This window comes from Callospermophilus lateralis, chromosome 5, assembly GCF_048772815.1.
Source record: "Callospermophilus lateralis isolate mCalLat2 chromosome 5, mCalLat2.hap1, whole genome shotgun sequence".
Classification (NCBI taxonomy): domain Eukaryota; kingdom Metazoa; phylum Chordata; class Mammalia; order Rodentia; family Sciuridae; genus Callospermophilus; species Callospermophilus lateralis.
The window spans coordinates 146,858,064-146,885,509 of record NC_135309.1 but is presented as its reverse complement, the minus strand read 5'-3'; the positions used below and the strand labels follow the sequence as shown (position 1 = coordinate 146,885,509).

The 27,446-nt window shown below is 38.1% G+C and overlaps 1 protein-coding gene and 1 pseudogene across 1 annotated transcript in view; both read left to right on the top strand.

Annotated features, from left to right (window-relative positions):
* Nucleotides 1-26,981, top strand: part of Cplane1 (ciliogenesis and planar polarity effector complex subunit 1) — a 133,526-nt gene extending 106,545 nt beyond the window's left edge. The window contains exons 54-57 of the mRNA XM_076857385.2: nt 3,252-3,376; nt 9,963-10,052; nt 25,616-25,788; nt 26,218-26,981. Of these exons, the coding sequence (XP_076713500.2) occupies nt 3,252-3,376; nt 9,963-10,052; nt 25,616-25,788; nt 26,218-26,385 (556 nt within the window). The 3' untranslated portion in view covers nt 26,386-26,981. The remainder of the gene's footprint in view (nt 1-3,251; nt 3,377-9,962; nt 10,053-25,615; nt 25,789-26,217) is intronic.
* LOC143400032 (raftlin pseudogene) lies at nt 10-1,706 on the top strand (annotated as a pseudogene).
* Nucleotides 26,982-27,446: the final 465 nt, after the last annotated feature.

Sequence of the window (27,446 nt, the reverse complement as noted above, 5' to 3'; positions counted from 1 at the left end):
CCACCAGTTGCAAAATCTGCTGAAATGGGCTGTGGATTGAACAAGTGCTACGAGGAATGGCTTGGGAATATTTTTCAACTTTGTAGAGGCCTCAGGTAGAAAACAAGGTGGATGTGGCCTATGAGTACTGCCTCCTGTAGTTCACAACTCTGAATGTTGTAGAGCTCCCATGGTCCTCAGCAGTGAGGCTGGCCTCCTTGAGGGACCTGCCAGCCCAGCTCCTGGAGCTGTACCAGCAGGGGTTCTCCCTGGCCACCCTGCATCCCTTTGGGCAGCCCATTCACAGGCATGAAAAGATGCCCCTCCAGCACATATTTAGGGCCAATCTTGGTCAAGAAAACTGACAGTCCTCAGAAGACTCATCTTCACAATGAAGGTTACATCTTCAAATTAGATTGTTGTTCCTCTTTAGACCATCTGACAGATAAAATATCATCCCAGAGTTTATTATGAAGGTTCAGGAGGCTGTAAGTCGGGGCCTGGAGTTTGCTGTGTCATTCCTCAGTATCACTCCCCTGAGAACTCAGCAGGCAGCAGCCCTCTTGCGCCCACTGCCAATGGCGCCACAGATGCCAGAGCAGTGATAAAGGTATGTGGAAACCATGCATCACTGAGGACGAGAAGCCAGGGGCTGCAGACGTGTGTGTTGCTCCCACAGGGGTGGATGGGAGCCCAGACCCCAGCCCAGGCCACACAGGGGAGCTGCCTTTCACCAAGGAGCCCAGCTTATCCTCTGGAGAGGGTGGAGGATTTTCCCCATAGGGAATGAGCCCAACAGTGGATGGACATACATACAAGGCTCCTCTCTAGGAAAATGGAGATTTTTGCCCTTTCAACAAACTGAAGAGCTATCAGAAGTGCTGGCGATACTATCCCATCAGTATTCCTTTCTGCGGTCTCCAAGAATGGCCAGATAGTGAGGAGTTTGGATGCCAACTGGTTGGAGCACATGAGTGACCACTTCCAGAAAGGAGTCCTGGTGAATTTACTCTTCCACCTTGGAATGGCGGATGATTCCTTACACAGCTTGACTGATGTAGTGTTCATCTTTGAAGCTGTTTGTACAGAAGTTAGCAAAACAGACAGGGCTATGATGCTATTGTTAAACAATGGATGGCCCTGGAAGGCATGGAGATTCAGACTGACTGCATGACTCTGCTGAATTCACGGGCATCCTAAGGCTGGCAGCTCACCTGTGTGCTACCAACTCACATTGTCAAGACTACCAGGGAAGGGAGCGTATCCACCAAGCCAACTGTCTTACTTCAGAGACCGTATCTACTTCAGAAAATCAAGAAGGAATTAAAGTTTCAGTGGCAATTCTCCTAAGAAGACATGCACAGCTGAGGAAACCCAAAGGTAAACATGGTGTCAGAGATAAATGACTAGCAGAAGAAAATGAGAGTTTAGAAGACCAGTTCTCCAAAGACAGAGATGTGGGAAATTGTGTGCTGGGTAGGCAGCAGGAAGATGGGGCCTCCAAGGAGGTTAACATCCCCATGCAAGAGGTCAGGGAAGAAGAGATGGCCCCTGCCAGCTACCTCGGTGGGGTCCTGTGGAGTATGAGGCTGTGCAGAATGGTCCTGTCAGCTTTGCCAGGGGCCCAGGGGCCCAGTGGCCCTCAGCACTCCAGTCCTGGAAAGGATGCTGGGAATGGGGGTGCAGAGGAAGTTGTTGGAAAGCCTGCTCCAGCAGAAGAAAACTGAGTCTTGGCAGTTTGCACTAAAGCTAGATGAACTGGCAAACCCTAGGCATCTTGCCAGCAGCTGATTTGCCCTAGTGTTGTGTGCTACCCTTTGGCTTGGCTTCACCTTTCCTTGTGAACTCACCAGGCTCTCCCAGGACCAGTCTCTGACAGTGTTGGTTTCTGCACATCTGATTGGAAGGCAGTGGAATGACCCTGTGTTATCATGCTGGGTGAGGTTACTTCCTTTAGACCCCAGGGTTGGAGACCCAGCCCTGGCTACACCACTCTTCCTCAGGGATGGTCTGGACCATCCAGTGCCTAGGACAATCCCACAGGACCACCAGGGCACATTGGGGTTAAATCCATGGATCCCTGGGTCCAACCAAAGTTGCTGTTCCCTTCCCACCCTGCCAGGGCAGCGTCCGTCCCCTACTGCTTTGCGCAGCAGCTGCCTGGTGACTTTTAACCACCCCCTGGAGCCCTGTGGGTTCTCTTCTCCAGCTAGACCTTGCTGCTCTGGCAAAAAAAAGTGACATCATTGGGAAGGGGAGGTGCTCAGCCTCCTGGCTTTGCTCAAAACAGTCCTAGGTGCTGGGAATTCGGAAATAAAGAGGTAATTCTTTGTGCACCTATTCTTGAAGAATGTTTAAAAGTGTTCTGTGTTAGTATTAATGTAAAAGAAAATTTTTTTAAAGTTTTGTATTCAACACATCCTATGAATACATGTTACTTCTAGGGCATCCTGCCTGGTTGGGTGCCCTCATTATGTGCTATTTTAATCAGTGTATAATTGGCCCAGTTGTTACCCAGGTATGCTGGGTCTCATGTTTATACTGTTCAGAAAGAATTGTTAAGCCTTTGAGTAGACACATCTGGCAGACCTTGGAGAGAGAATGCCAACTGTCTTGACTGAAACAACAGCCTATCTCTTCTCTTTTTTGTTTAGTTACTTATAGCAATAAATCATCTGGTAGTAAAAAGATACCACCTTTGACAAATTACGTAATGAGAATTATGAACATTAATAAGAGCCTACAGAAAGTACTACCAACACAGACCCAAACATAATCAGATCATTTGCATTTGTATTTTGGAGTTTATTTAAAATGCCAAATATTCCCCTTGTGTCTTTTCTAGAATAAAGTAGGGGATCAAATACTAAGTAACTGGTAAATATATGGAGAATTTAAAATGGGTAGAGAGAGAACTAAAAATAATCTCTTTGAAACAAATGAACAAGGTTTGAGGTATGACATAAAACAAATAATTTCTTGAGAGTCCATCATGTAATCCTGAGGGTCTGGGGTTGTAGCTCAGTGGTAGAGTGCTTGCTTAGCAAGTGTGAAGCATTTGGTTCAATCCTCAGCACCACATAAAAATTAAGGTATTGTGTCCATCTACAACTAATTTTTTTTTAATCTTAAAATAAACACTGAGGTACAAAAAAAAGGAGTGTCAAGTGTATGTATTAATCTGGGCTATAATTTGGGATTTTTGAGATATTAAAATTTGTCACATATATGAGATATTAGGGATAATAGTTATTGTGTAATTTCTGTTGTAGAGAGTATCACCATGGGCATAATTTTCTGATAAATCAACCTGGAAAAGTCAAATGTATTTCAAAATCAAGTCATACCCATAAAGGGCAAACACTTGAACCATCTCAAGATTCACATTGGCGATGTGGTAAGACTTAAAGCTCTTTTAATTTTGTGTAATTTGGACCTATTTTTTCTTCTTGTTTCCACAGTTGTGTTTTCATCAGTAAAAGCTATAAATCTTAGTAACAAAGAATGCTGATATCAACAGAATGCAAGGGATGAAGACTTAGCTGTACCAGGATTTTGTTCTGTTGCTTTGAAATGAGAAGGCCCTAAAAATCTTTTTTAACTAGTGGCCTTTTCATAATATAATTTGAACAGTTAGTGGATTAGAGGTAGTTTATTTGGGAGTCTTTTTTATTTGTATTTCTGACTAAAGTAGACATTTATTCAACTCAAGCTTTGGTAGTTATAGAATGGCCATGTCTTAGACGAGGAATGAAAAGAAGTTCACATTGAAATAATATATTTTTACCTTTGGGCATCCTTTCCCATATTTGAAGATATACCTGTTATTCATTGCTAACCTTTCCTTAGTTAATTTTACCATATTTGAATTGGGTTTTGATTCCTGAAGTAAAACATACTTATTTGTAGAATGATTACATATTAAAAGGATATGCTGATAGTTAACATATGGTACAAATGTATACAACTGAAAATGTTTAATAACTAAATTATATTCCAGGTTCTTTTCATGCTGTAATTACAACCCTGTGACATAGGTACTATTATGTTCCCATTTTAAAGATGAGAAAACCAAAGTAGAGGAAGCTTAAATAACAAGCAAGGAAGTAGTAGAGCCAGTATTTAATCCCAAACTGGGTCTAGGGTTTATACACTTAGAAACTACCTCTCTATATGCTGCCTCCTCTCAGAAAATTGAAATACCACAAATTCTAATCCTTTTGATAAAAATCTTTGGTTAACTCCTGCTTTTTTTTTGGAGGAGGGTAAGTTGGTATTAAACCGGGGGTGCTTTGCTACTGAGCTACATCCCTACCCCTTTTTATTTTGAGACAAGGTCTCATTAAGTTGCTGAGGCAGGCCTCAAATTTGTGATCCTCTTGCCTTAGCCTCTTGAGTGAGTTGAATTAAAGGTATGTTCCACTGTGCCTGGTATCTCTTGCTTTTGATTGAATTATAGTAAGAAAACACACTGTTCGTTTTAAACTAAAATTTCAAGATAGAAAACACTGTCCCTCTTTTTTTTTTTTTTTTTATTTAAAGAGAGAGAGAGAGAGAGAGAGAATTTTTATTTATTTTTTTAGTTTTTCGGTGGACACAATATCTTTGTTTGTATGTGGTGCTGAGGATCAAACCTGGGCCGCACGCATGCCAGGCACGCGTGCTACCGCTTGAGCCACATCCCCAGCCCACCTCTGTTTTTTAATTTTATTTCATACCAGGGAAGAAATTTAAAAATTCTTTTTTTTTAATCTTTTATTGATTTTATTTTTTTTAAATACACGACAGCAGTGGAATGCATTACAATTCTTATTACACATATATAAAAGTTCTTATGAAGTAATAATAGTTATGCAATATACCAGAACCTCTGGACACTATGAAGGCAGTTCTAAGAAATCAGTTTACAAATATGAGTGGCTACATAGGAAAATCAGAAAGATCATAAATAACCGAGTGGTATATCTTAAGGTTCGTGAAAAAGAACAAACCAATTCCAAAGACAGTAGAAAGAAGGAAATAATTAAGATCAAAGTAAAAATCAGTGAAATTAACAATAAAAACATTCAAAGGATCAATGAAATGGAGAGTTGGTTCTTTGAAGAGATAAACAAGATTGATAAGCCCTTAGCCAAAATAACCAAAAGAAAAATAGAGAAGACCCAAATTAATAAAATTAGAAATTAAAAAGTAGAAACCACCAGACATCACAGATATCCAAAGATCACTAAGGGAATACTTTGAAAATTTACACTCCAGTAAATTGAAAGACTTAATACATTTCTACACACGAGACCTGCCAAAATTGAATCAAGAGAACATAGAAAATCTAAATCAACCAGTAACTTGCAATGTGATAGAAGCAGTAATAAAAAGCTTTTCAACAGGGCTGGGGATGTGGCTCAAGCGGTAGCGCGCCCGCCTGGCGTGCGTGCGGCTCGGGTTCGATCCTCAGAACCACATACAGACAAAAAGATGTTGTGTCCACCAAATACTAAAAAATAAATATTAAAAAAAAAAAAAAAAAAAAAGCTTTTCAACAAAGAAAAACCCAGGACCAGATGTATTCTCAGCTGAATTCTACCAGACAGTTAAATAAAAACTAACATCAAGGGCTTGAGTTATGGCTCAACGGTAGAGCACTTGCCTAGCACGTGCGAGCGAAGCCCTCGGTTTGATACTCAGCACTACATAAAAATAAATAAATAAAATGAAGTTGTTGTGTCCAGCTACAACTAAAAAATAAATATTAAAAAAAAAACTAACATCAAGATGATGAAAAGACCTCCCATATTCATGGATAGGCAGTGCTTCTCAAATTATTTCATGAAATAGAAAGGGATGGAACAGTTCCAAATTCATTATATGAAGCCAGTGTCAAACTCATACTCAAACCAATAAGAACACATCAAGGAAAGGAAACTATAAACTGATATCCCTGATAAACATAGATGCAAAAATCTTTTTAAAAAATATTTGTTTAGTTGTTGATGGACCTTTATTTTATTCATTTATTTATATATGGTGCTGAGAATTGAACCCAGTGCCTCACACATTTGAGGCAAGCGCTCTACCACTGAGCCAGAGCCACAGCCCCTAGATGCAAAAATCTTAATAAAATATTAGCAAATTGTATTCAACATTGCCAAGTTGGTTCCTTTCCAGGGATGTAAGCATGGTTTAACATACACAAATCAATAAATGTAATTCATCACAAAATAGAATTAAGGACTTAAGTCATCTCAGTAGATGCAGAGGAAGCTTTTGACAAAATTCAGCATGCATTCACGATAAAAACACTGAAGAAAGTGGAGATAGAAGGAATCTACTTCAATATCACCAAGGCTATATATAACAAGTCCAAAGCCAACATCAGAGTGAATGGGGAAAAACTGAAAGCATTTCCTTTAAAATCCAGAACAAGACAAGGATGTGTGGATGTCTACTCCCACCACTCTTATTTAATATAGTAGTAGAAGTTCTAGCCAGAGCAGTAGGCAAGAGAAGGAAATAAGGGATTAAAAATAGGAAAGGAAGAAGTCAAATTATCACTGTTTGCACATGATATGATTGTGTATTTAGAAGTTCAAAAAGCCCCATTCATTAGTAGACTATTAGAGTTAATAAACAAATTTAATAAAGTAGCAGATTAGAAAATCAGCCTACAAAAATCAATAGCTTTTCCCCATCATTATGTACAACTATAAGACTCCAATAAAAAATGTGAAAAGACCCAAAAATCATTAGATTTTCATTATACCGATAATTAATCTGCTGAGAAAGAAATCAGGAAAATAATACCATTCAAAAAAGAAAAAGAAAAAAATACTGAAGAATAAATCTCCTTTCACAAGGAGGTGAAAGGTCTGGGCAATAAAAACTATAAAACATTGAAGAATGAAAATGAGGAAGACAAAAAATGATGAAAAGGCCTCCCATATTCATGGATAGGCAGAATTAACATTGTTAAAATGGCTATACTACCAAAAACAATGTACAGATTCAGTATAATCCACATCAAAATACCAATGACCTTCTTCACACAAAAATCAATCACAAAAATCCTTGAAGAAACATAAGGTCAACATTCCAACATGTAGGCACAGGCAATGACTTTCTCAATAGGATTTCTAAAGGAAATAATACCAAGAGTTAATAAATGGGAAGACATCAAATTAAAAAGCTTCTGCATAGCAAAGGAAACAAGAATGTGAAGAGAGAACCCACAGGATGGGAGAAAAATCTTTGCTAGCTATCCTTTTGACACAGGATTAATATCCAAAATATGTAAAGAACTCAAAGAAGTTAACACACACACACACACACACACACACACACACACACGCCAATTAATAAATGAGGAAATGAATGAAACAGACACTTTTTAAAAATATTTATTTTGTAGTTGGACACAATACATTTATTTTATTTATTTATTTTTATGTGGTGCTGTGGATTGAACCCAGGGCCTTGCATGAGCTAATCGAGCGCTCTACTGCTGAGCCACAATCTTAGTCCTGAAACAGACACTTCTTCTTTTTTTTTTTTTTTATACATCCCAGCCTTTATTTATCATTATTATTTTTTTTATCTGTCATTGATTTTATTTTTTTTAAATACACAACAGCAGTGGAATGTTTTCTATAGTTACTATGATTTTTTAATATCTGAGGGAAGTCTTGGAATACATGGAAACGTGTCTTCCTCTCATATCTGCCCCATGAAAATTCTTCATTATTACCTTGCACTTTTTTTTTTTTTTTTTTTTTGATGGTGCTGGGGATTGAACCCAGGGCCTTGTGCACGCAAGGCAAGCACTCTGCCAACTGAGCTATATCCTCAGCTCCCACCTTGCACTCTTGACTGTGTAGTGTGGCCTCAGCCAATTTTTGGTCCACCTGCTCTTGCTGAATATACCATGTGAGGTGATCTGCTACAAGCTCAGAGATATGTATAGACCCTTCCTGGCCTCAGGCCATCTTCCAAGTGTTCCTGTCTCCTTTCCTCATATAATCTGTGTTCATTTCCAGCCACCTGCTATGCTTTTGAACTCGCATTCCTTATTTGAAATTCTCCCTTATACTTTCACACTCATAGTGTCTCACTTCTGTGTCTTAAAAGCATCCTTACTTTTGTTTAGTTCTTCCAATCTGATATATTCTGTTTAAATTCTGCATTATCATTTCTGAATTGAAGCTAATATTTAACTTGCATGTTTGCTTTGAAGATTAGTGGTAAATGGTGGCTAAAATAGTTATTTTTCTGTCTCTGAATCCTTAATAACATGTTTATGCCCCTCTGGAAGAGGTACAATAAGTCTTACGCTGTAGTTTCTTATAAAATGTTGTGAACCATGCTAGAGTGTAGTAACACTCTCTTCCTCCTCTTTGTACTACCCCTTACATGGAACAAAGGAAATACATGGATAATTGGCTTAATGAAAAATGGCTGTTTAGCTTTGATTGACCTACAAATAGCTAAATGTAAATAAATTATGTTCAAGGATATTAATAGATGGTACCATAACATTTATACAGTGTCAGCTATTATCCCAGCTTAACTGTCACTTTAATGAAGTTCTAGGTTTTAGAATCAAGACCTAGATTCATTTCCCAGTTCTGCTGCCTATTTTATATCCTCAGATGCTCTTTTTGAAACCTACCTCATTTAACCAGATGTCATGGTGCACACCAATTGTAGTCTCAGCAATTTGGGAGGCTGAGGCAGGGGGATCAAAATATTGAGACCATTTTCACCAACTTGACATGGCAACTTAGCGAGACCCTGTCTTAAAATAAAAAATGAAAAGAGCTGAGGATATGGCTCAGTGGTAAAGCTCCCCTGGGTTCAATCTCTAGTAACATGAAAAAAAAATTGTTTTCAAACCTATGTCATTTGATGGCATGTTGTATGCCTGTAGTTCCAGTGTGTGGGAGACTGGGGCAGGAGGATCACTTCAGTCCGGGAGTTCAAAGCCAGCCCCATCTATGAATGAATGAATGAATGAAAGAAACCTACTTGAGAGTCATTGAGTATTATAAGTAATGTTTGGCAAATGGTTACTATTAATCTTTGAGTTTAAGAAACCTTAATTATTTTCTTGCTAAATTTTAACTTGACACTTATTTAAATATTTATTTTTTAGTTGCGGTTAGACACAATACCTTTGTTTTATTTATTTATTTTTATGTTGTGCTGTGGATTGAACACAGGACCTTGCACTTGCTAGGCAAGCACTCTACCACTGTGCCACAACCCCAGCCCCTTAACTTGACATTTTATCTGAGTGTTTACTACTAATAGGCTATTGTGCTCCTGGATTTTCCAGTTGCTAGAGATGTTATTGAAACACATTTGCCATTTGAAAAATTACCATAGTTGTGCTCTTGGATATCAAGTCCCAAAGTTTAGTTTCCCCTCTTCCTTTGTCTTACTTTTTTTTAAAATAACTCTCATTCATATATACATATATACATATATACACATATATATGTATATATGATTTTTTTAGTTGTAGATAGACACAATAACTTTATTTATTTATGTTTATGTGGTACTGAGGATTGAATCCAGTGCCTCACACGTACTAGGCAGGTGTCTACCACTGAGCCACAACCCAACGCTTGACATACCTTTACTTTGCTTTCTTGGTTCAGATCAACCAATATTTTTTTAAAAAACATTTTTTTTTCTTTAGAGAGAGAGAGAATTTTAATATTTATTTTTTAGTTTTCGGCGGACACAACATCTTTGTATGTGGTGCTGAGGATCGAACCTGGGCCGCATGCATGCCAGGCGAGCGCGCTACCGCTTGAGCCACGTCCCCAGCCCCTGGATCAACCAGTATTGATCAACCAATATAAGAAAGGCTTGTTGAACAGAATCAACTTCCAGAAGGTTTCTATCCTCAAAGAACTTAAGACTATGATGTTGAAAAATCATATATTCTTATGGAACTACAAAAATTGTGTCTGATTTCATAGGAGCTGCCAATTTCCCCATAGAGAAAAGAGCTGGTGGAGCCAAAGAGGCACTAAGAAAGGCTGTGCACTCTCCAGTTACCTTCCCAACAGGTAAGGAATAAAGAATAGAACGTTCTTAAATTTAATAGTAAATTTTAAATAATCACAAATCAGACTTAGAAATTTCAAATGTAGATTTCAGGTTGAAGGGTATAGTTACAGGAGGATGTGTTTCAGAGATAAGGCTTTGGAAAGTTTATTTTAATTCACTGCTTACTTGGTAACGATGGACAGAGTTGCAATTCCATTTATATAAGTCTCACTTTTCTCACCTACAAAATACAGGCTCTAATAGAATGTACATAAGAACTGTGGTAGATAGGCAGGGTACTGCTATCCCAATCCTACAGCCGAGCACAATGAGGCAAAGAGAAGTCCAGGGACCTCCTTAGGACAGTAAAAATAGTAGTAGTTAACAGTTTTCAAAGCTAGCTTCAGCAAAGATGAGGCACTTAGCAACTCAGTGAGACCCTGTCTCCAAATAAAATACAAAATTGTGATGGGGGTATGTGGCTCTAGTGGTTGAGTGCCCGTAAATTAAAAAAAAAGAAAAAAGAGTGCTTACTCTGCCAATTTGTTAACACCTTATGTACATGATCTCACTTAATCCCCACACTAATCTAATGAGGTCTGTAGTTATCCACATTTAAAGAAAAGAACTGCCTTTTTCTCTGGGATACCTCTTTTCATTGCAGATCTTCCAGTTTACTACATTTCTCTTCAGCTATTTCCAATCTGATGTTCAACTCATTCATCAAGTTCTTAATGTGAATGGCTATATTTTCTCAATGTTCTATTTGGTTCTTTTTCCATTATTTCCACATGAATGCATTAAAACCTAAGCTTTTTAGTTATTAGGATCACTTTGAATCCTAGTAGCCTAATTTCCTGTGCTTTTAATTTTATAATCCCAGGCTAGATGTTTTTTCTTTCAGTTTCTTATTTTAATCTTTTATAGAATATTTTCTAGTTTAGAGTACTCCGTAATCTTTTTGTGTGTGTGTGCTAGGGATTGAACCCAGGGCCTGTACATGCGAGCAAGCACTCTACTAACTGAGCTACATCCCCAGCCCGTCGGTAATTTTTTAATTATTTTCTAAGCAAATATCTAACAATGTTTAGTACATCAGATAAAATGTCCCCAATGTTGTCCTTAAAAGCAGTAGAAATTATATGTAAATTTGTGTGTGTGTGTGTGTGTGTCTGTGTGTGTGTGTTACTAGGGATTGAATCTAGTACCAGTAAGGTACATCTTCAACCTTTCTTATTTTTTAAAAATTTGAGACAGGATCTAAGTTGCCAAGACTGGCCTCAAACTTGTGATCCTGTTGCCTCAGCCTCCCAGGTATCTTTGATTACAGGAGTGTGCAACTGTGCCCTGTTTATATTGTATTTTTATGAAAGCTTCAGAGATAGAAGTGCATGAGGTATTTGATCATTGTCCAGCGGTAGCCTACCTCTGAGAGAAAAAAAATGAGTATAACTCTGGGTTTCTGGCTTGAGTGCTGTGGTCCACTAATTGACACAAATACGGCAAGAAAAACAAGATTTTTAGTTTGTTTGTTTGTGCTTTGCAATGCTGGAGACTGAACTCAGTACCTTGTGTGTCTGAGGCAAGTGTCCGACTATGCTACATTCCCCGATCCTTATAGGATCTCACTAAGTCTTGCTGGCCTTGAATTTGCAATACTCCTGCTTGGCCGTCTAAATAGCTGTGATTATAGATATGTGCCACTAGGGAGTAAGGTTTTATTTTTAGGAGTGGAAGAGGTAATGGGTTTAGGTTTATCATTCGGTTTTAGATTTTTCAGGTATTGTTTGGCAATTTGTTCAAAGAAAGTGAGTGTCATTTCCCACTCTTCATTAGAGAAAGAGTGTATTTGCTGGCTTGATTTCCGCTATTGGGTTTCTTCACCTTAGAAAGCTTTTACTGACACTTATAGACCGAAAGTGAAGGAACGGAAGAAGACACTCTATGCAAATGGTACAAAAGAGAGAAAAGGTAACTATATGTAGATCAAAGGGTAACTATATGTAGATCAAATTACATTTCTCTTTAAGTCAGAAACTATCACAAAAAACAAAGGTCATTACTTAACGATAAAGGACTCATCAAGAGGACATAACAGTTATAAATATATATGCATATAACATTGGAGAACCCAGATACATTAAGCCAATACTAATGCATATCAGCAGAAATTGATAGCACTTTAGATAAAATGGACCAAATACATACAGAACCTTCCATTCAACAACAGCAGAATATACATTCTTCTCTAGTGCACATGGAACATTCTCCAAGATACATGGACTATATTGTAGGCCACAAAAAAAGTCTTGACAAATTAAAATCAAGAGTTTCATTTTTGTTTTGTTTTGGTTTTTAGTGGGGGAAGTGCTGGGATTTGAACCCAGGGCTTTGTACATGCTGAGCAATTGCTTTTCCATTGAGACATCCTCAACTCATAGCATGTTTTATTTTATTTTTTAAATACACGACAGCGGAATGCATTACAATTCTTATTACACATATAGAGTAAAATTTTTCATATCTTTGTATATAAAGTATGTTTACGCCAATTTATATTTTTATACATGTACTTTTTTTTGCATTACAGTTCTTATTACACATGTATACCATAATTTTTCATATCTCTGTTTGTATGTAAAGTAGGTTGATACCCAATTCGTGTCTTCATACATATACTTTGGATAATGATGTCCATCACATTCCACCATCTTTGATAATCCCCTACCCCTTCCCTTTCCCTCTCACCCCTCTTCCCTAACTAGAATTCATCTAATTCTCTCATGCTCCCCCTCCCTTCCCCACTATGAGTCAGCCTCCTCATATGGAGAAAACATTCGACATTTGTTTTTTAGGGATTGGCTAACTTCACTTAGCATGATATTCTCCAGCTCCATCCATTTACCTGAAAATGCCATGATTTTATTCTCTTTTATTGCTGAGTAAAATTCCATTGTGTATATGTGCCACATTATTTTTACCCATTCATCCACTGAAGGGCATCTAGGTTGGCTCCAAGGTTTAGCTATTGTGAATTGTGCTGCAATAAATCTTGATGTGGCTGTGTCCCTGTAGTATGCTGTTTTTAAGTTCTTTGGGTATACACCAAGGAGAGGGATAGCTGGGTCAAATGGTGGTTCCATTCCCAGATTTCCAAGGAATCTCCATACTGCTTTCCATATTGGCTGCACCACTTTGCAGTCCCACCCCACATCCTCACCAACACTTGTTGTTGTTTGTCTTCATAATAGCTGCCATTCCGACTGGAGTGAGATGATATCTTTGAGTAGTTTTGATTTACATTTCTCTTATTGCTAGAGATGATGAGCATTCTTTCATATATTTGTTGATTGATTGTATATCTTCTTCTGAGAAGTGTCGGTTCAGGTCCTTGGCCCATTTGTTGATTGGGTTATTTGGTTTATTTTTGGCGCTTAGCTTTTTGAGTTCTTTATATACCCTAGTGATTAGTCCTCTATGTGATGTGTGAGGGGTCAAAATTTGCTCCCAAAATGTAGGCTCTGTATTCACCTCACAGATTGTTTCTTTTGCTGAGAGAAAACTTTTTAGTTTGATTTCATCCCATTTATTGATTCTTGATTTTAATTCTTGCGCTATAGGAGTCTTATTAAGGAAGTTGGGGCATAATCCTATATGATGAAGATTAGGCCCTACTTTTTCTTCTGTTAGATGCAGATTCCTAGGTCCTTGATCCATTTTGAGTTAAGTTTTGTGCATGGTGAGAGATAAGGGTTAATTTCATTTTGTTACATATGGATTTTCAGTTTTCCCAGCACCATTTGTTGAAGATGCTATCTTTTCTCCAGTTCATGTTTTTGGCACCTTTGTCTAATATAAGATAATTGTAGTTTTGTGGGTTAGTCTCTGTGTCCTCTATTCTGTACCATTGGTCTACCAGTCTGTTTTGGTGCCAATACCATGCTGTTTTTGTTACTATTGCTCTGTAGTATAGTTTAAGATCTGGTATAGTGATGCCACCTGCTTCACTCTTCCTGCTAAGGATCGCTTTAGCTATTCTGGATCTCTTATTTTTCCAGATGAATTTCATGATTGCTTTTTTTTTTTAATTTTTTAATATTTATTTTTTAGTTTTCGGCGGACACAACATCTTTGTATGTAGTGCTGAGGATTGAACCTGGACCGCACGCATGCCAGGCGAGCGCGCTACCGCTTGAGCCACATCCCCAGCCCCTCATGATTGCTTTTTTTTATTTCTATGAGGAATATCATTGGAATTTTGATTGGAATTGCATTAAATTTATATAGTGCTTTTGGAGGTATGGTAATTTTGATAATATTAATTCTGCCTATCCAAGAGCAAGGTAGATCTTTCCATCTTCTAAGGCCTTCTTTGATTTCTCTCTTTAGGGTTCTGTAGTTTTCGTCGTATAGATCTTTCACCTCTTTCGTTAAGTTTATTCCCAAGTTTGTTTTGTTTTGTTTTGTTTTGTTTTTGCGGTTATTGTGAATGGGGTAAGTTTTCCTCATTTCCTTCTCAGAGGATTTGTCTTTACCACACTAGAATGAAGCTAAATATCAAAAAATAGGAAGAATTTTGGAAAATTCATAAATATGTAGAAATTAAAATGCTCCTGAATAACTATGGATCAAAGAAGAAATCAAAAGAAAAATTAACAGTATCTTCAAAAGAAAATGGAAACACAATATACTAAAATCTATAGAATGCAGCAAAAGCAGTTCTAATGGAAAATTTTATTGCAATAAATGCCTACATTAAAAAATATGAAAGATCCCAATTAAGTAACCTAACATTACACCTCAAGGAGTGAGAAAAAGAGAAACAAACTCAAGTTTATCAGAAGGAAGGAAATAATAAATATCAGAATAGAGATAGAGAATTAAAAAAAACAACATGGGAAAACAATAAAACTAAGCTGGTTTTGAAAAAACAGAATTGACAGACTTTTAGCTGGACTAAGAAAAGACTCAAATATGTAAGGTAAGGAACAAAACTGGAAATGTGACACCTCAAATAAAAAGGATCATGAAAAACTATTGTGAACAATTTTACAGCAATAAATTTGATAACAGAGGAAAATGGATAAATTTCTAGAAAAATGCAACCTATCAAAGTTGAGTCAGGGCTAGGCACAGTGGTGCGCACACCTGTAATCCCAGCAGCTCTAGAGTCTGATACAGGAGGATCAAAGTTTCAAAGTCAGCCTCAGTAAAAGCCAGATGCTAAACAACTCAGTGACACCCTGTCTCTAAATAAAATACAAAATAGGCTGGGGATGTGGCTTAGCTGTCAAGTGCTCGTTGAGTTCAATCCCTGGTATAAAAAACCAAAAAACAAAAATTGAGTCAGGAAGAAATAAATAGGAAGCCTGAAATAACCAATAACAAGCCAAAAGATAGAAGTAGTAATTTGAAACCTTCTAACACAGAAAAATCTAAAACTAGATGGCATTACAGTTGAATTCTGTCAAACTTTCAAAGAAGAATTAATATTAATACGTAATAAACTCTTCCAAGAATAGATCTAGAGAAAATACTTCCTGACACATTTGTGAAGCCAGCATCACTTTGATGCCTAAGCCAGACAAAGGAAGCACCAAGGAGCTACAGGCCAATACCACTCATAAACATTCATGCAACATTTGTCAATAAAATATTAGTAGACAAAATTCAACAATACACCAAAAAAATTATACATCTCTATCAAGATGGATTTATCCCTGCATGCAAGGCTGTTTTAGCATACACAGATCAAGTAATGTGATATGTCATATTAGCAGATTGAAAGATGTGATCCTGTCAGCTGACACAGGAAAAACATTTGAAAAATTCAACATCTTTTTTTGATAAAAACTTGTTTACATTCTAGGAATACAAGAAAATATCCTCAATTTAATGAAAGCTATTATAAGGTTAGGTTAGCATGATAATCAATGTGGAGAAACTGAAAGCTTTTCCTCTAAGATCTGGTAAAAGTAAGAACATGTTTTCAACTCTTCTATTAAGCCAAATCAGAAAGGAAGAAGTATACATAATTCTATATGTAGAAAACCTCTAAGACTCCCCTAAATAAAAACTTGGGTCTAACAAATGAACTGAGTAGTTTTAGGATATAAAATCAGCATACAGAAATTCACTGCATCCCCATATACAAACAATGACTAGCCAAAAAATGAACCAAGGAAACAATTTCAGAGGCTGAGGATGTAGCTCAGTGGTAGTGCCTGCCATGCATGAATGAGGCCCTGGGTTGGATCCCCAGGACCACAAATAAGTTTTGCTTTCGATAGCATTAAAAAAACTCTTAAAGAATGAATCTAACCAAGGAGATGAAAGACCTGTACACTGAAAACTATAAAATATTGATGAAAGAAATTATAAAAGATAAAAATAAAAGTCTAGATATTTCAGGCTTATAGATTAAGCAATGTTGTAAAAATGTCCATAGTACCTAACGCAAAATATAGATTCAATACAGTCCCTATCAAAAGCAATATCTAGATTCAATGAAAATCCCTATCAGAAATGAAAATATAATTGTAAAATTTGTATGGAACTACAAAAATTCTCAAAGTAGCCAAAGCAATTCTGGGCAAAAACCAAAATGGGAAGCCTCACATTCCTGATTTAAAAATACATTACATTGTGGGCTGAGTGTGTAGCTTGGGTACAGAACACTTGCTGAGCATGTATGAAGGCCTGGGTTCAATCCTCAGCACCACAAAATAAATAAAATTATATTAGAAAACTATAGTAATCAAAACAGAATGGTAGTGACATAAAAGCAGACACACAGACCAGTGAAAGAGAAGAGAAAATTCATAAATACATCCAAACATATATGGCAAACTAATTTTCAACAAGGGAACCAGAGAGATACAATGTGGAAAGGATGGTCTCTTTGGGAAATAATACTTGGAAAACAAGATTTCCACACTCAAAAGAAATTGGACCCTGTGTTAGTCTTTTCTTTCTACCACTGTGAAAATATCTGAGATACTCAACTTATAAGAAGGAAAATTTTATTTTGGCTTACAGTTCAGAGATTTCAGTTCACAGTTGTTTGTCCCCGTTGCTTTGGGCCTATTCTGAGGCAGTCATTCATGGCCGAAGCACCTGGGGCAGGGGGAGCTGTATGCCTCTTGGAAGCTAGGAGTGAAAGAGAAGGAGGGACCAGGTCCCCATTTCTCCATGATGTTCCAATGACCGGACTTCCTTGCTTTCTCCTTTTAGGCCCCATCACCTAAGACTCCACCGCCTCCTACTGGTGCCACAGGGTCAGGAGCCAGTAAAGACTCAAACTGTGTCCTTCCATCCCTGGCCCCAGAGGCTCATGTCCACCTCACAATGCAAAATGCACTCACTTTATCTTCCTAGAGTCCCCAAATTCTGAATAGCTCCAGCATTTTTCAGAAGTCTAAGTCCAAGCCACATGTGGTGGTACGTACCTGTGATTCCAGCACTTGGGTGGCTGAGGTGGGGGGAATTTTTGAGCTCAGGAGTTTGAGACAAGCCTGGCTAACACAGCAAGACCCTTTCTCAAAAAAAGAAAAACAAAAAAACAAAACTAAGTTAAAATGCATTTTAAACGTCCAAGTCCATAGTTTCGTGAGATTTTAAGGCAAACTGAGCTGAGAAATCCCATAAAAATAAAAAGCAGAAGAAGGAAAAAAAGAGAAAAAAAGTTAATATAGTATATATATACACAATGGAGTTTTATTTAGCCATAAGGAAGGATGAAATTGTGTCATTTGCAGAAGAATTGATGAAACTTGAAGACATTATGTTCAATAAAAAGTCAAACTCAGAAAGTCAAGGGTCATATTTTCGTTCATATGTGAAAGAGGAAAAATAAAAAAGATGATAGTGGGATCTCATGAAAATCAAAGATAGATCTGTATAAGAAAGGGGAAATTCTGGGGAATGATGTTAGTCAAATTATACTGTTATATCATGTGCATGTATGAACATATAACAATAAAGCTCACCATTATGTATAATTGTACAGCACCAATAAAAATACGTTAAAAGTTTAAAAAAAATAAAAAGCAAGTTATATATTTCCAAAATACAATGGCATGGGGTAAACATTTCCTTTCTTTTTTTGTTATTGTTCATTTTTTTCCTTTTTAAATTTATATATAACAGCGAAATGCATCACAATTCTTATTACATATATAGAGCACAATTTTTCATATCTCTGGTTGTATACATGGTATATTCACACCAATTCATGTTTTCATACATGTTCTTTGGATAATAATGATCATCACATTCCACCATCATTAATTACCCCATGCCCCCTCCTTTCCCCTCCCACCCCTCTGCCCTATCTAGAGTTCGTCTATTTCTCCCATGATCCCTCTCCCTATCCCACTATGAATCGTCCTCCTTATATCAAAGAAAATATTCAGCATTTGGCTTTTGGGGATTGGCTAACTTCACTTAGCATTATCTTCTCCAACCCCATCCATTTGCCTGCAAATGCCATGATTTTATTCTCTTTTATTGCTGAGTAATATTCCATTGTGTATATATGCCAGGTTTTTTTTTTTTAAATCCATTCATCTATCGAAGGGCATCTAGGTTGGTTCCACAATTTAGCTATTGTGAATTGTGCTGCTATAAACATTGATGAGTCTGTGTCCCTGTAGTATGCCTAAAAGACCCTAAAAATTCCACCAGAAAACTTCTAGAATTAATAAATGAATTCAGCAAAGTAGCAGGATTTAAAACCAATACCCATAAATCCCATAAATCAAAAGCATGTCTGTATATCAGTGACAAATCCTCAGAAAGGGAAATAAGGAAAACTACCCCATTTTCAATAGACTCAAAAAAAAAAAAAAAAAAAAACTTGGGAATCAACTTAATGAAAGAGGTGAAAGATCTATATGATGAAAATTACAGAACTCTAAAGAAAAAAAGTCAAAGAAGACCTTAGAAGATAAAAAGATCTACCTTGCTCGTGGATAGGCAGAATTAATATTATGACCATACTTCCAAAAGCTCTATACAGATTTAATGCAATTCCGATCAAAATTCCAATGACATTCCTCATGTGAGTAGAAAAAGGAATCATGAAATTCATCTGGAAAAATAAGAGACCCAGAATAGATAAAGCAATCCTTAGCAGGAAGAGTGAAGCAGGTGGCATCGCTATACCAGATCTTAAACTGTACTGCAGAGCAATAGTAACAAAAACAGCATGGTATTGGCACCAAAACAGGCTGGTAGATCAATGGTACAGAATAGAAGACACAGAGACTAACCCACAAAACTACAATTATCTTATATTAGACAAGGTGCCAAAAACATGCACTGGAGAAAAAATAGCATCTTCAACAAATGGTGCTGGGAAAAATGGAAATCCATATGCAACAAAATGAAATTAAACCCCTATCTCTCACCTTGCACAAAACTCAACTCAAAATGGATCAAGGACTTAAGAATACAATCAGAGACCCTACATCTAATAGAAGAAAAAGTAGGCCCTAATCTTCATCATGTGGGATTAGGCCCCAACTTCCTTAATAAGACTCCTTTGGCACAAGAATTAAAATCAAGAATCAATAAATGGGATGAAATCAAACTAAAAAGTTTCTTCTCAGCAAAAGAAACAATCTGTGAGGTGAATACAGAGCCTACATCCTTGGAGCAGATTTTTACCCTTCACACATCAGATAGAGCACTAATCACTAGGTTATATAAAGAACTCAAAAAAGCTAAGCACCAAAAAACCAAATAACCCAATCAACAAATGGGCCAAGGACCTGAACAGACACTTCTCAGAAGATGATATACAATCAATCAACGAACACATGAAAAAATTTTGTTCATCATCACTAGCAATTAGAGACATACAAATCATCTCCCTCCAGTCAGAATGGCAGCTATTATGAAGACAAACAACAATAAGTATTAGCGAAGATGTAGGGAAAAAGGCACACTCATACACTGCTGGTGGGACTGCAAATTGGTGCAACCAATATGGAAAGAAATATGGAGATTCCTTGGAAAACAGGGAATGGAACCACCATTCGACCCAGCTATCCCTCTCCTTGATGTATATTCAAAGGACTTAAAAACAGCACACTATAGGAACATTTCCATTCTTGATGAGCGAATAGTAAAATAATAAGGAAGATTCAGAGCAAAGCAAAACAAACCCATCAAGGCAAACATTAAATCTTAAAGCTCCATGTCTGGCATGCAGGGCACACAATGGCATGAAGTAAGTTGCAAATGAGTATCGCTGGTTGCAACCCACTGTCTCGGACTTGCTGTGCTCCCTGCCTGCATCTTCCCTTGCAAGGCATTTCACATTTCTGGCAACACAACTTCCTGCGGTCCCTTTGCAGCTCTGGCTTCACAGTAACAGCTTCATTATTCATCAGTCTGTCAGAGGCTACTTGCAGGGACTCAACCTGCCACATGCTGTCTGTCCTCAATTTTGAGACAAGGTCTCACTAAGTTGTCAAGTTGACCTCAAACTTGCAATCCTCCTGCCTCAACCTCCCAGTTAACTGGGCATTCTGGCATGAGGCACTGCACTGACTTTGAGGTGAGTTTATTTTTACACTATTGAGCCTGTGATATTATGTTATGCAGTGTGATGTGTGGGGTCTGATGGGAGAGGTCCTGAGGAGCCCACAAAGCATCTTTCCTGTTATCTTGGTGCAAAATGCTCTTGTTTCTTTTTAGCTGTGCTAATCTCCATGCCCTCCTTGGCTACAACTGTAAACATGTTGCTTTTCTCACCAAGCTCAATCATCGAGGAAATGCAAATCAAATCACTATGAGCCAGGTGCAGTGGTACACATCTGTAATTCCAGCAGTTTGGGAGATTGAGGCAGGAGGATCCCAAATTTGAGGCCAATCGGGGCAACTTAGCAAGATCCTGTCACAAAATTAGGAAATAAAAATTAAAAATTTTGGAGATGTAGCTCAGTGGTAGAGCACCCCTGGGTTCAATCTATAGTATAACAAAAGAATATGCATATGAATATTTTAAAATATTTATAAGCATGTGAAACTGATACTTTTAATAGTTTTTTAAAAAACAGAGGTGCTATATTTATATGGTACATAGTCCTTTTTGAGGGTGTTTCTGCTTTGTCTTAGGGTAATTTTGAACCCAGTGATGTTTAAAGTAGACAAGGTCTTCCTTTTTCTATCATTCTCTCAATGGCAAACAAATATCAGGGGACTTAAAACTGGATCAAAGCTAGGAGTTTTTAGAATAAGTATTATTTACTCTAAGTCTTTGGAGCCTTTGTATGCTGTAGGTAGAAATGTAGGTTGGTGCAATCATTATGGAATCAATATAGAATTTTCTAAAGAAATTGAAAATAGAACTGCCCAATGACCAAGTATTAAATCAGTACCACGTAAAGATTTCTGCACTCCCAACATTCATTGCAGCATTATGCATAATAGCCAAGATCCGGAAACAAATTAGGTGTTCATCAAGAAATGAATGCATCTCCTCTTATCTAAGGTAGATAAAGTTCAAGACCCTCAATGAAGGCATGAAGTTGTAGACAGAACCAAATCTTATACATACTGTTTTTTTCATATACATACATACATATGATAAAGTTTAATGCCTTTTCCATCTTAATCAGGTGCTTCTCATTTACTGTGACTATACACTTTGCAGTTTGTGGTGTGACAGCTAAACCAGCAAATTTTTCTTTTTTCTTTCTCACAATTTCATAGAAGATTCATTCTTACTCTATATATTAGCAACGTCAGCATATGGGGTTTTTAAAATTCCCTTTTTATGTCAAGAACTTGACCTTTTCACTTAAAGGAAGCACTTGACTATTTTAATAATCCAAATTGCCGTCATCATCATTGTTGCACTTTAGGATCATTATTAAGTAAAATGAAGAGCTTCTTGAACACAAGCACTGCAATACTATGGCAGGCAATCTGACAAGAAGAAACTATTGGGTGGTTAGCATACACAGCATGATACAGCGGACAAAGGGATGATTCACGTCCCAAGCAGGATGGAACAGACTACACAAGATTTCATCATGCTATGCAGAAGAGTACACAGTTTAAAACTTGTGTACTGGAATTTTTCATTTAATATTTTAAGACCATAGTTGACTGAGGGTAGCTGAAACTATAGAACAAAATACTGCAGATAAGAAGGGATTACTATATATACACATGATGGAATATTATCAGCCTTAAAAGAAGAGATCCTGCCATTTTCCACATGGATGGACCTGGAGGACATGCTAAGTGAAATAGGCCAGACACAGAAAGAAAATCATTGCATGTTCTCACATGTGAACTCTAAAAGAAAAGGGAAGGTGTCAAACTATATATATATATATAGACATAGTCGTTTCTGAGGACGGGTAGGAAATGCGACAGTGTAGGTCAGAGGGTACAAAATACCAGATATGTAGGATGAACAAGTCCAAAGACCCAGTATACAAAATGAGGACTGTAGTTAATAGTAGTACATTTCATTCACGATTTTTGCTAAATGAATAGATTGTAGTCATAGGAGGTGGGGGGGAAGAACTGGTGAGAATGTGACAAGATGGATATGTTAATTTGTTCCACCACAGTAACCATCTTACATACACACATGTATATACACACATATATGTGTATATGTACACACACATATATGTATAGAGCTCCATATAGACGTTTGTGTATATACATGTGTTACATACTTTAAATATACACAATACAATTTGTTGTAAAAATAAATAAAGCTTTTACTATTCACACCGGGGGCAGGAATGCCCTCCCTTTGAAAGTTCACATCCTCAGTTTCACAGAATTTTTCTCATATTGTATTTTCATCTCAAGATTTGATATCCCAGGGCTGGGGATGTGGCTCAAGCGGTAGCGCGCTCGCCTGGCATGCGTGCGGCCTGGGTTCAATCCTCAGCACCACATACAAACAAAGATGTTGTGTCCGCTGAGAATTAAAAAATAAATATTAAAAAAAAAGATTTGATATCCCGAATAAATCCTAGAGAAACTCATTATGATCTGAAGAGAAGGAAATCACAGAGCCATCCATGGGTAATGCAAGGTGAGAGAAAGCCAGTGTTAGTCTCTCAAGGTCTATAGAGACTCCGCAGGTAAAAGTTTATCCTAAATGTAGGGATATTAGCCTTAATTTTAAAATGTTAATCTTAATTTCAGCAGACTCGGCAGTGGTTTAACTGTTGTTATTCTTTCTAGATGGCAATAATTATTTAACAAAACAAGAGTAGAGGTCTAGATACCAAATCAGTTGTAGCGGAGACGGGGTGGGGTGGGTGTTCATGGCCTTCACTCATCTGACCATATCCTGAGTACCTGAAGGAACAGCCTCAGCACCCTACCTCCACTTGTTGGTTTCTTCAGTCTCTCTCTCTTTTTTTTTAAACTGCAGTGTTTGTTCACATATGCATTCCCATTGTCTGCTCCTAGATTTTTTTCTTTCATTGAGTTTTTCAATATTTATTCTTTAGTGATATTTATTGAAATACTTAACTTGGAACTTTCAGTGGCATCCCAAAATAGACTTTAGCAAAAAAGCCAAACTGTTTTCAACTAGATCACAAGCTCTCACACTGGAAGTTAAAGTGGCAATCACAGGTGCTGTCAAGTGATGTTAACTTAGTTTCTCTTTCAGACTCAGGGGACTAGTTCAAAGAAAACCGCTAGGTCTTTTTGAATTGCCACCTACTCCCTTCCTTCACCATCCCAGGAAGAGGCTTTTGGCAAGTTGCTCCTTAGGGACCAAAATAAGTCGACCATTCATTTCTCACAGATATGAAAATTATCATTAAAGGCCTCTCTCAGTAGTGTACTACTGCACACTAAGGAATAGAAAGTTAATGCATTAACTCAGGTCTCGGGTAGGTCATCTTCCACATCTTAGGCAAGTGATATGGAGATAATAACACTTTCCCCAAGGATTGTCATGAAGAATATTAATTCAGCAACCATCCAGTGAGCTCCTACCACATGACGTCATTTTAGTCATGAAGTGCACCTTGACACAGAAGGGAGAGTATGGCTGTTTAGGTGGGGCTGATATTAGCTGGACCTGGTAAAGATCTCTTTGAGATAGTGATGTTGAACTACAGATCTTGCATGATGATAAGGAGATAAATCTTGTAAAGATAAAGCAAAACAATTACAGACAAAGAGAACAGCAAGTTCAGTGCCACCAAACAGAAACAAAGTTGGCATGACAGAGAAGATCTGTGTGGAAAAGTGGCCAGAGGTATGGTTGGGGGGAGAGGTGAAATACTACAGGCTAAAACAAGGAGTTTTAGAGTCATGAGGCTCCACTGGAGGAAATTAAGCATGTAGGTAACATTTTCTGTTTTAGAACCTGCAGGAGAAGAAAAACAGAAGTAAACAAGGAACGAAAGGTTGTATAGACTCGGGTTAAAATAAAGAAAATGGGGGAAATTCACTAGATTCAGGATATATTTTGAACATAGACTAGATTAAGATGTACTGAATGGAATAGGTGTGGTATTTAAGAAAGGATGAGGGATGATGGGACTTTAACCTGAGCATTAACTGGGATGGAATTTTGGAGGTAAAAATTAATTTTTGCTTGGACATATTAAGATTCAGATGTTTATTGCCCATCTAAGTGAAGATGTCAAGAAAGCAGTCTTAAACTCTGTGAGGCTGGAGGTTTAGGTTTGAGAATTTTCAGCATGTAGGTGATATTTAAAGCCAGGGAACTTAGAAGAGATCAGCTGGGCAGAGTGTAGATGTTAAGAGGAACCGAAGACCAAGCCCGTGTCTCTCTGGTAAGGGACTAAATGTTCGTAGAGTGCTTAGCCCACACTAAATGACAGATTGTGTGCTGTCATTGTTTCTGGGCTTACTTCTTGGAGGTGTTTTGGCTTCAAGCACATATAGAGCCATAAAAGGCCATGTGGGCCCAAAATTCATCATTCCCTTACCTCGTTTTCCTCCCTTCAGGGAGCCACATGGCTGCCTCTGGGCGGCTTGGGTTTATTTCCACGTCTTGGGTGTTTCTTCTGGAGGCCACCTTGATGAGGGGTAGAATGTGCTGTCAAGACAAGCTCCTCTAGAGCCTGATGCCCGAGGGATTTGCTAAGCTGCTCCTAGGCACTGAGATGAAAGTTTCCACAAATATTGATATATGTGGTAACGAGGAAGAGAATAATGTGTTGCCACCATGCTCACCCCAAGGCTTGTGCCCAAAGGCAGACTATGCACCGACAGCTAGAGCACATGCAAGTAGGAAGCTGCTCCCAGGGTCCACAGAGGCAAGCAAAACCTGGCTCTGGGTTCTGAATTCTGAGTTCTTCCCAGTTCTACCTGTGATCTCCTCCCTAGAAGTTCTGGTCGTAAAGATTACCATTACACTTCAAATCAAAAGAGGTGGCCCATCACACACACTGACAGGAATTGTTGGAACTATACAGTGAACCCACTCCAGATCATGTGACTCAAATGTTAGGTAAAATCTATCTGTCTTGGTTTTGACAGTAAAATCACAATAAAATAACAATTGAATTGATGAATCAGTTCCAACGTATGTTTTGTCCTTCTCCCTCCAAAGGCTCTCATGCTCCATGTCTGCAGCATACAAAAAAACATCGATGTGCTGGGCTTGCACCTCAGACAACGCAGGTGCGTATAGAATACGAGAGAGAGGAGATCATGACGAGTCCCTGGACGTTACCTCCTGAAATCCACCGAATTCTTCATGAGACTCCTGGTTCCCTTTTGCAGGTGAGCACCATTCTAGTCTTGGGTTTGTCTGATAGTTGCTGTGTTCCTACGTGGTTTGTTACTGTTATTACTATTGTTTGTTTTTCGTGAGATGTGGAGATACTGAGTGATTGTTTAAGTCAGTTTGAGATAATCGTTCAAGGCATCCACCCTTGTGGGTTAGTATTCCAGCATTTCTCTTTCAGAATTCTCCTAGTGTTTATATTTTCTTTTTCATTACAAAACAGCAAACATGAGAACAAATAACTGTACCATAGGCATTAAAATCCATTCTGCTCACTGTTCAGATCTTGTGCCAGAATAAGTGTCAGATGACGACCAGCTCACTGTCAGTCTGGGTGTGCTGGACAACTATAGCCCTGACTCCCTTCAGCTCTGTAGGATGGGACAACTCTGCTACCACAACTGTCTTCCCTCTCAATTCTACAGGACTTGTCACAGGAAGAGCCTGAGCCTCATTTGGGGGTGGCTGGCATGCACAGCATGTCTGAGAGCACTGGCAGCATCCTCAGCAGTCTTGACTGGAATGCCATTGAAGATATGGTGGCCAGTGTGGAGGAAAAGAGCCTGTCCGTCCGCTGGGCCATGGGCCTGTAAAGTCTGGACATCATTCTGTTTCCAAGCTCCAGCAAGCAACTCATTAAAGTGCTTCTGAAAGATTTGGGGGTTTAGGAGAGGAACAATGAAGGAAGCAAACTGAATTTACAACCTATAGCCATATTATCTCCTGGATTAGTCATTTCAAGAGGGAAAATAAACATTTCTCAATAATTTTGTCTTCATAAGGGCTGTTTATAATAGATGTGCTAAGTCTTTGCATTTGGCTTATGTTTAGGCATCATTTAAAAACACATAAGTACCAGGGCTGGGGATGTCATTCAAGCGGTAGTGTGCTCGCCTGGCATGCGTGCGGCCCGGGTTCGATCCTCAGCACCACATACAAACGATGATGTTGTGTCCGCTGAAAAATAAAAAAATAAACATTAAAAAATTCTCTCTCTCTCTCTCTCTCTCATCTCTCTTTAAAAAAAAAAAAAAAAAAACACTTAAGTACCAGGGCTGGGGATGTGGCTCAAGCGGTAGCGCGCCCATCTGGCATGCGCGCCGCCCGGGTTCGATCCTCAGCACCACATACAAACAAAGATGTTATGTCTGTCGAAAACTAAGAAATAAAATATTAACAAAAAACACATAAGTACCTTTCAAGCCATGTTTGCATAATAAACTACTTTCAGTAAAAATATATCATGCCTCTTCCTTTACTACATTCTGTGTTCTGAGAAATGACTTTCTGTGGTGAACTTAATAGGAAAAATTCTTTCATTGAGAAGAAAATCACTAGTCTCGCCTGAAAAACTCAATAATGAACACTATTTTAGAACTTATCCTTGCCAGGCATCGTGGCACATGCCTATAACTCCAGCTACTCAAGAGGCTGAGTCAGGAGGATCACAATGTCAAGGGCAGCCTGTGCCTTAGTAAGACTGTGTCTCAAAATTAAAAATAAAGGGGCTGGGGCTGGGGCTGGGGCTAGGGCTCAGCGGTAGCACATTTCCTGGCATGTGCGAGGCACTGGGCTTGATTCTCAGCACCATATATAAATAAGTAAAAGAAAGGTTTGTCAACAACTAAAAAATATTTTTAAAAAGGGCTGGGAT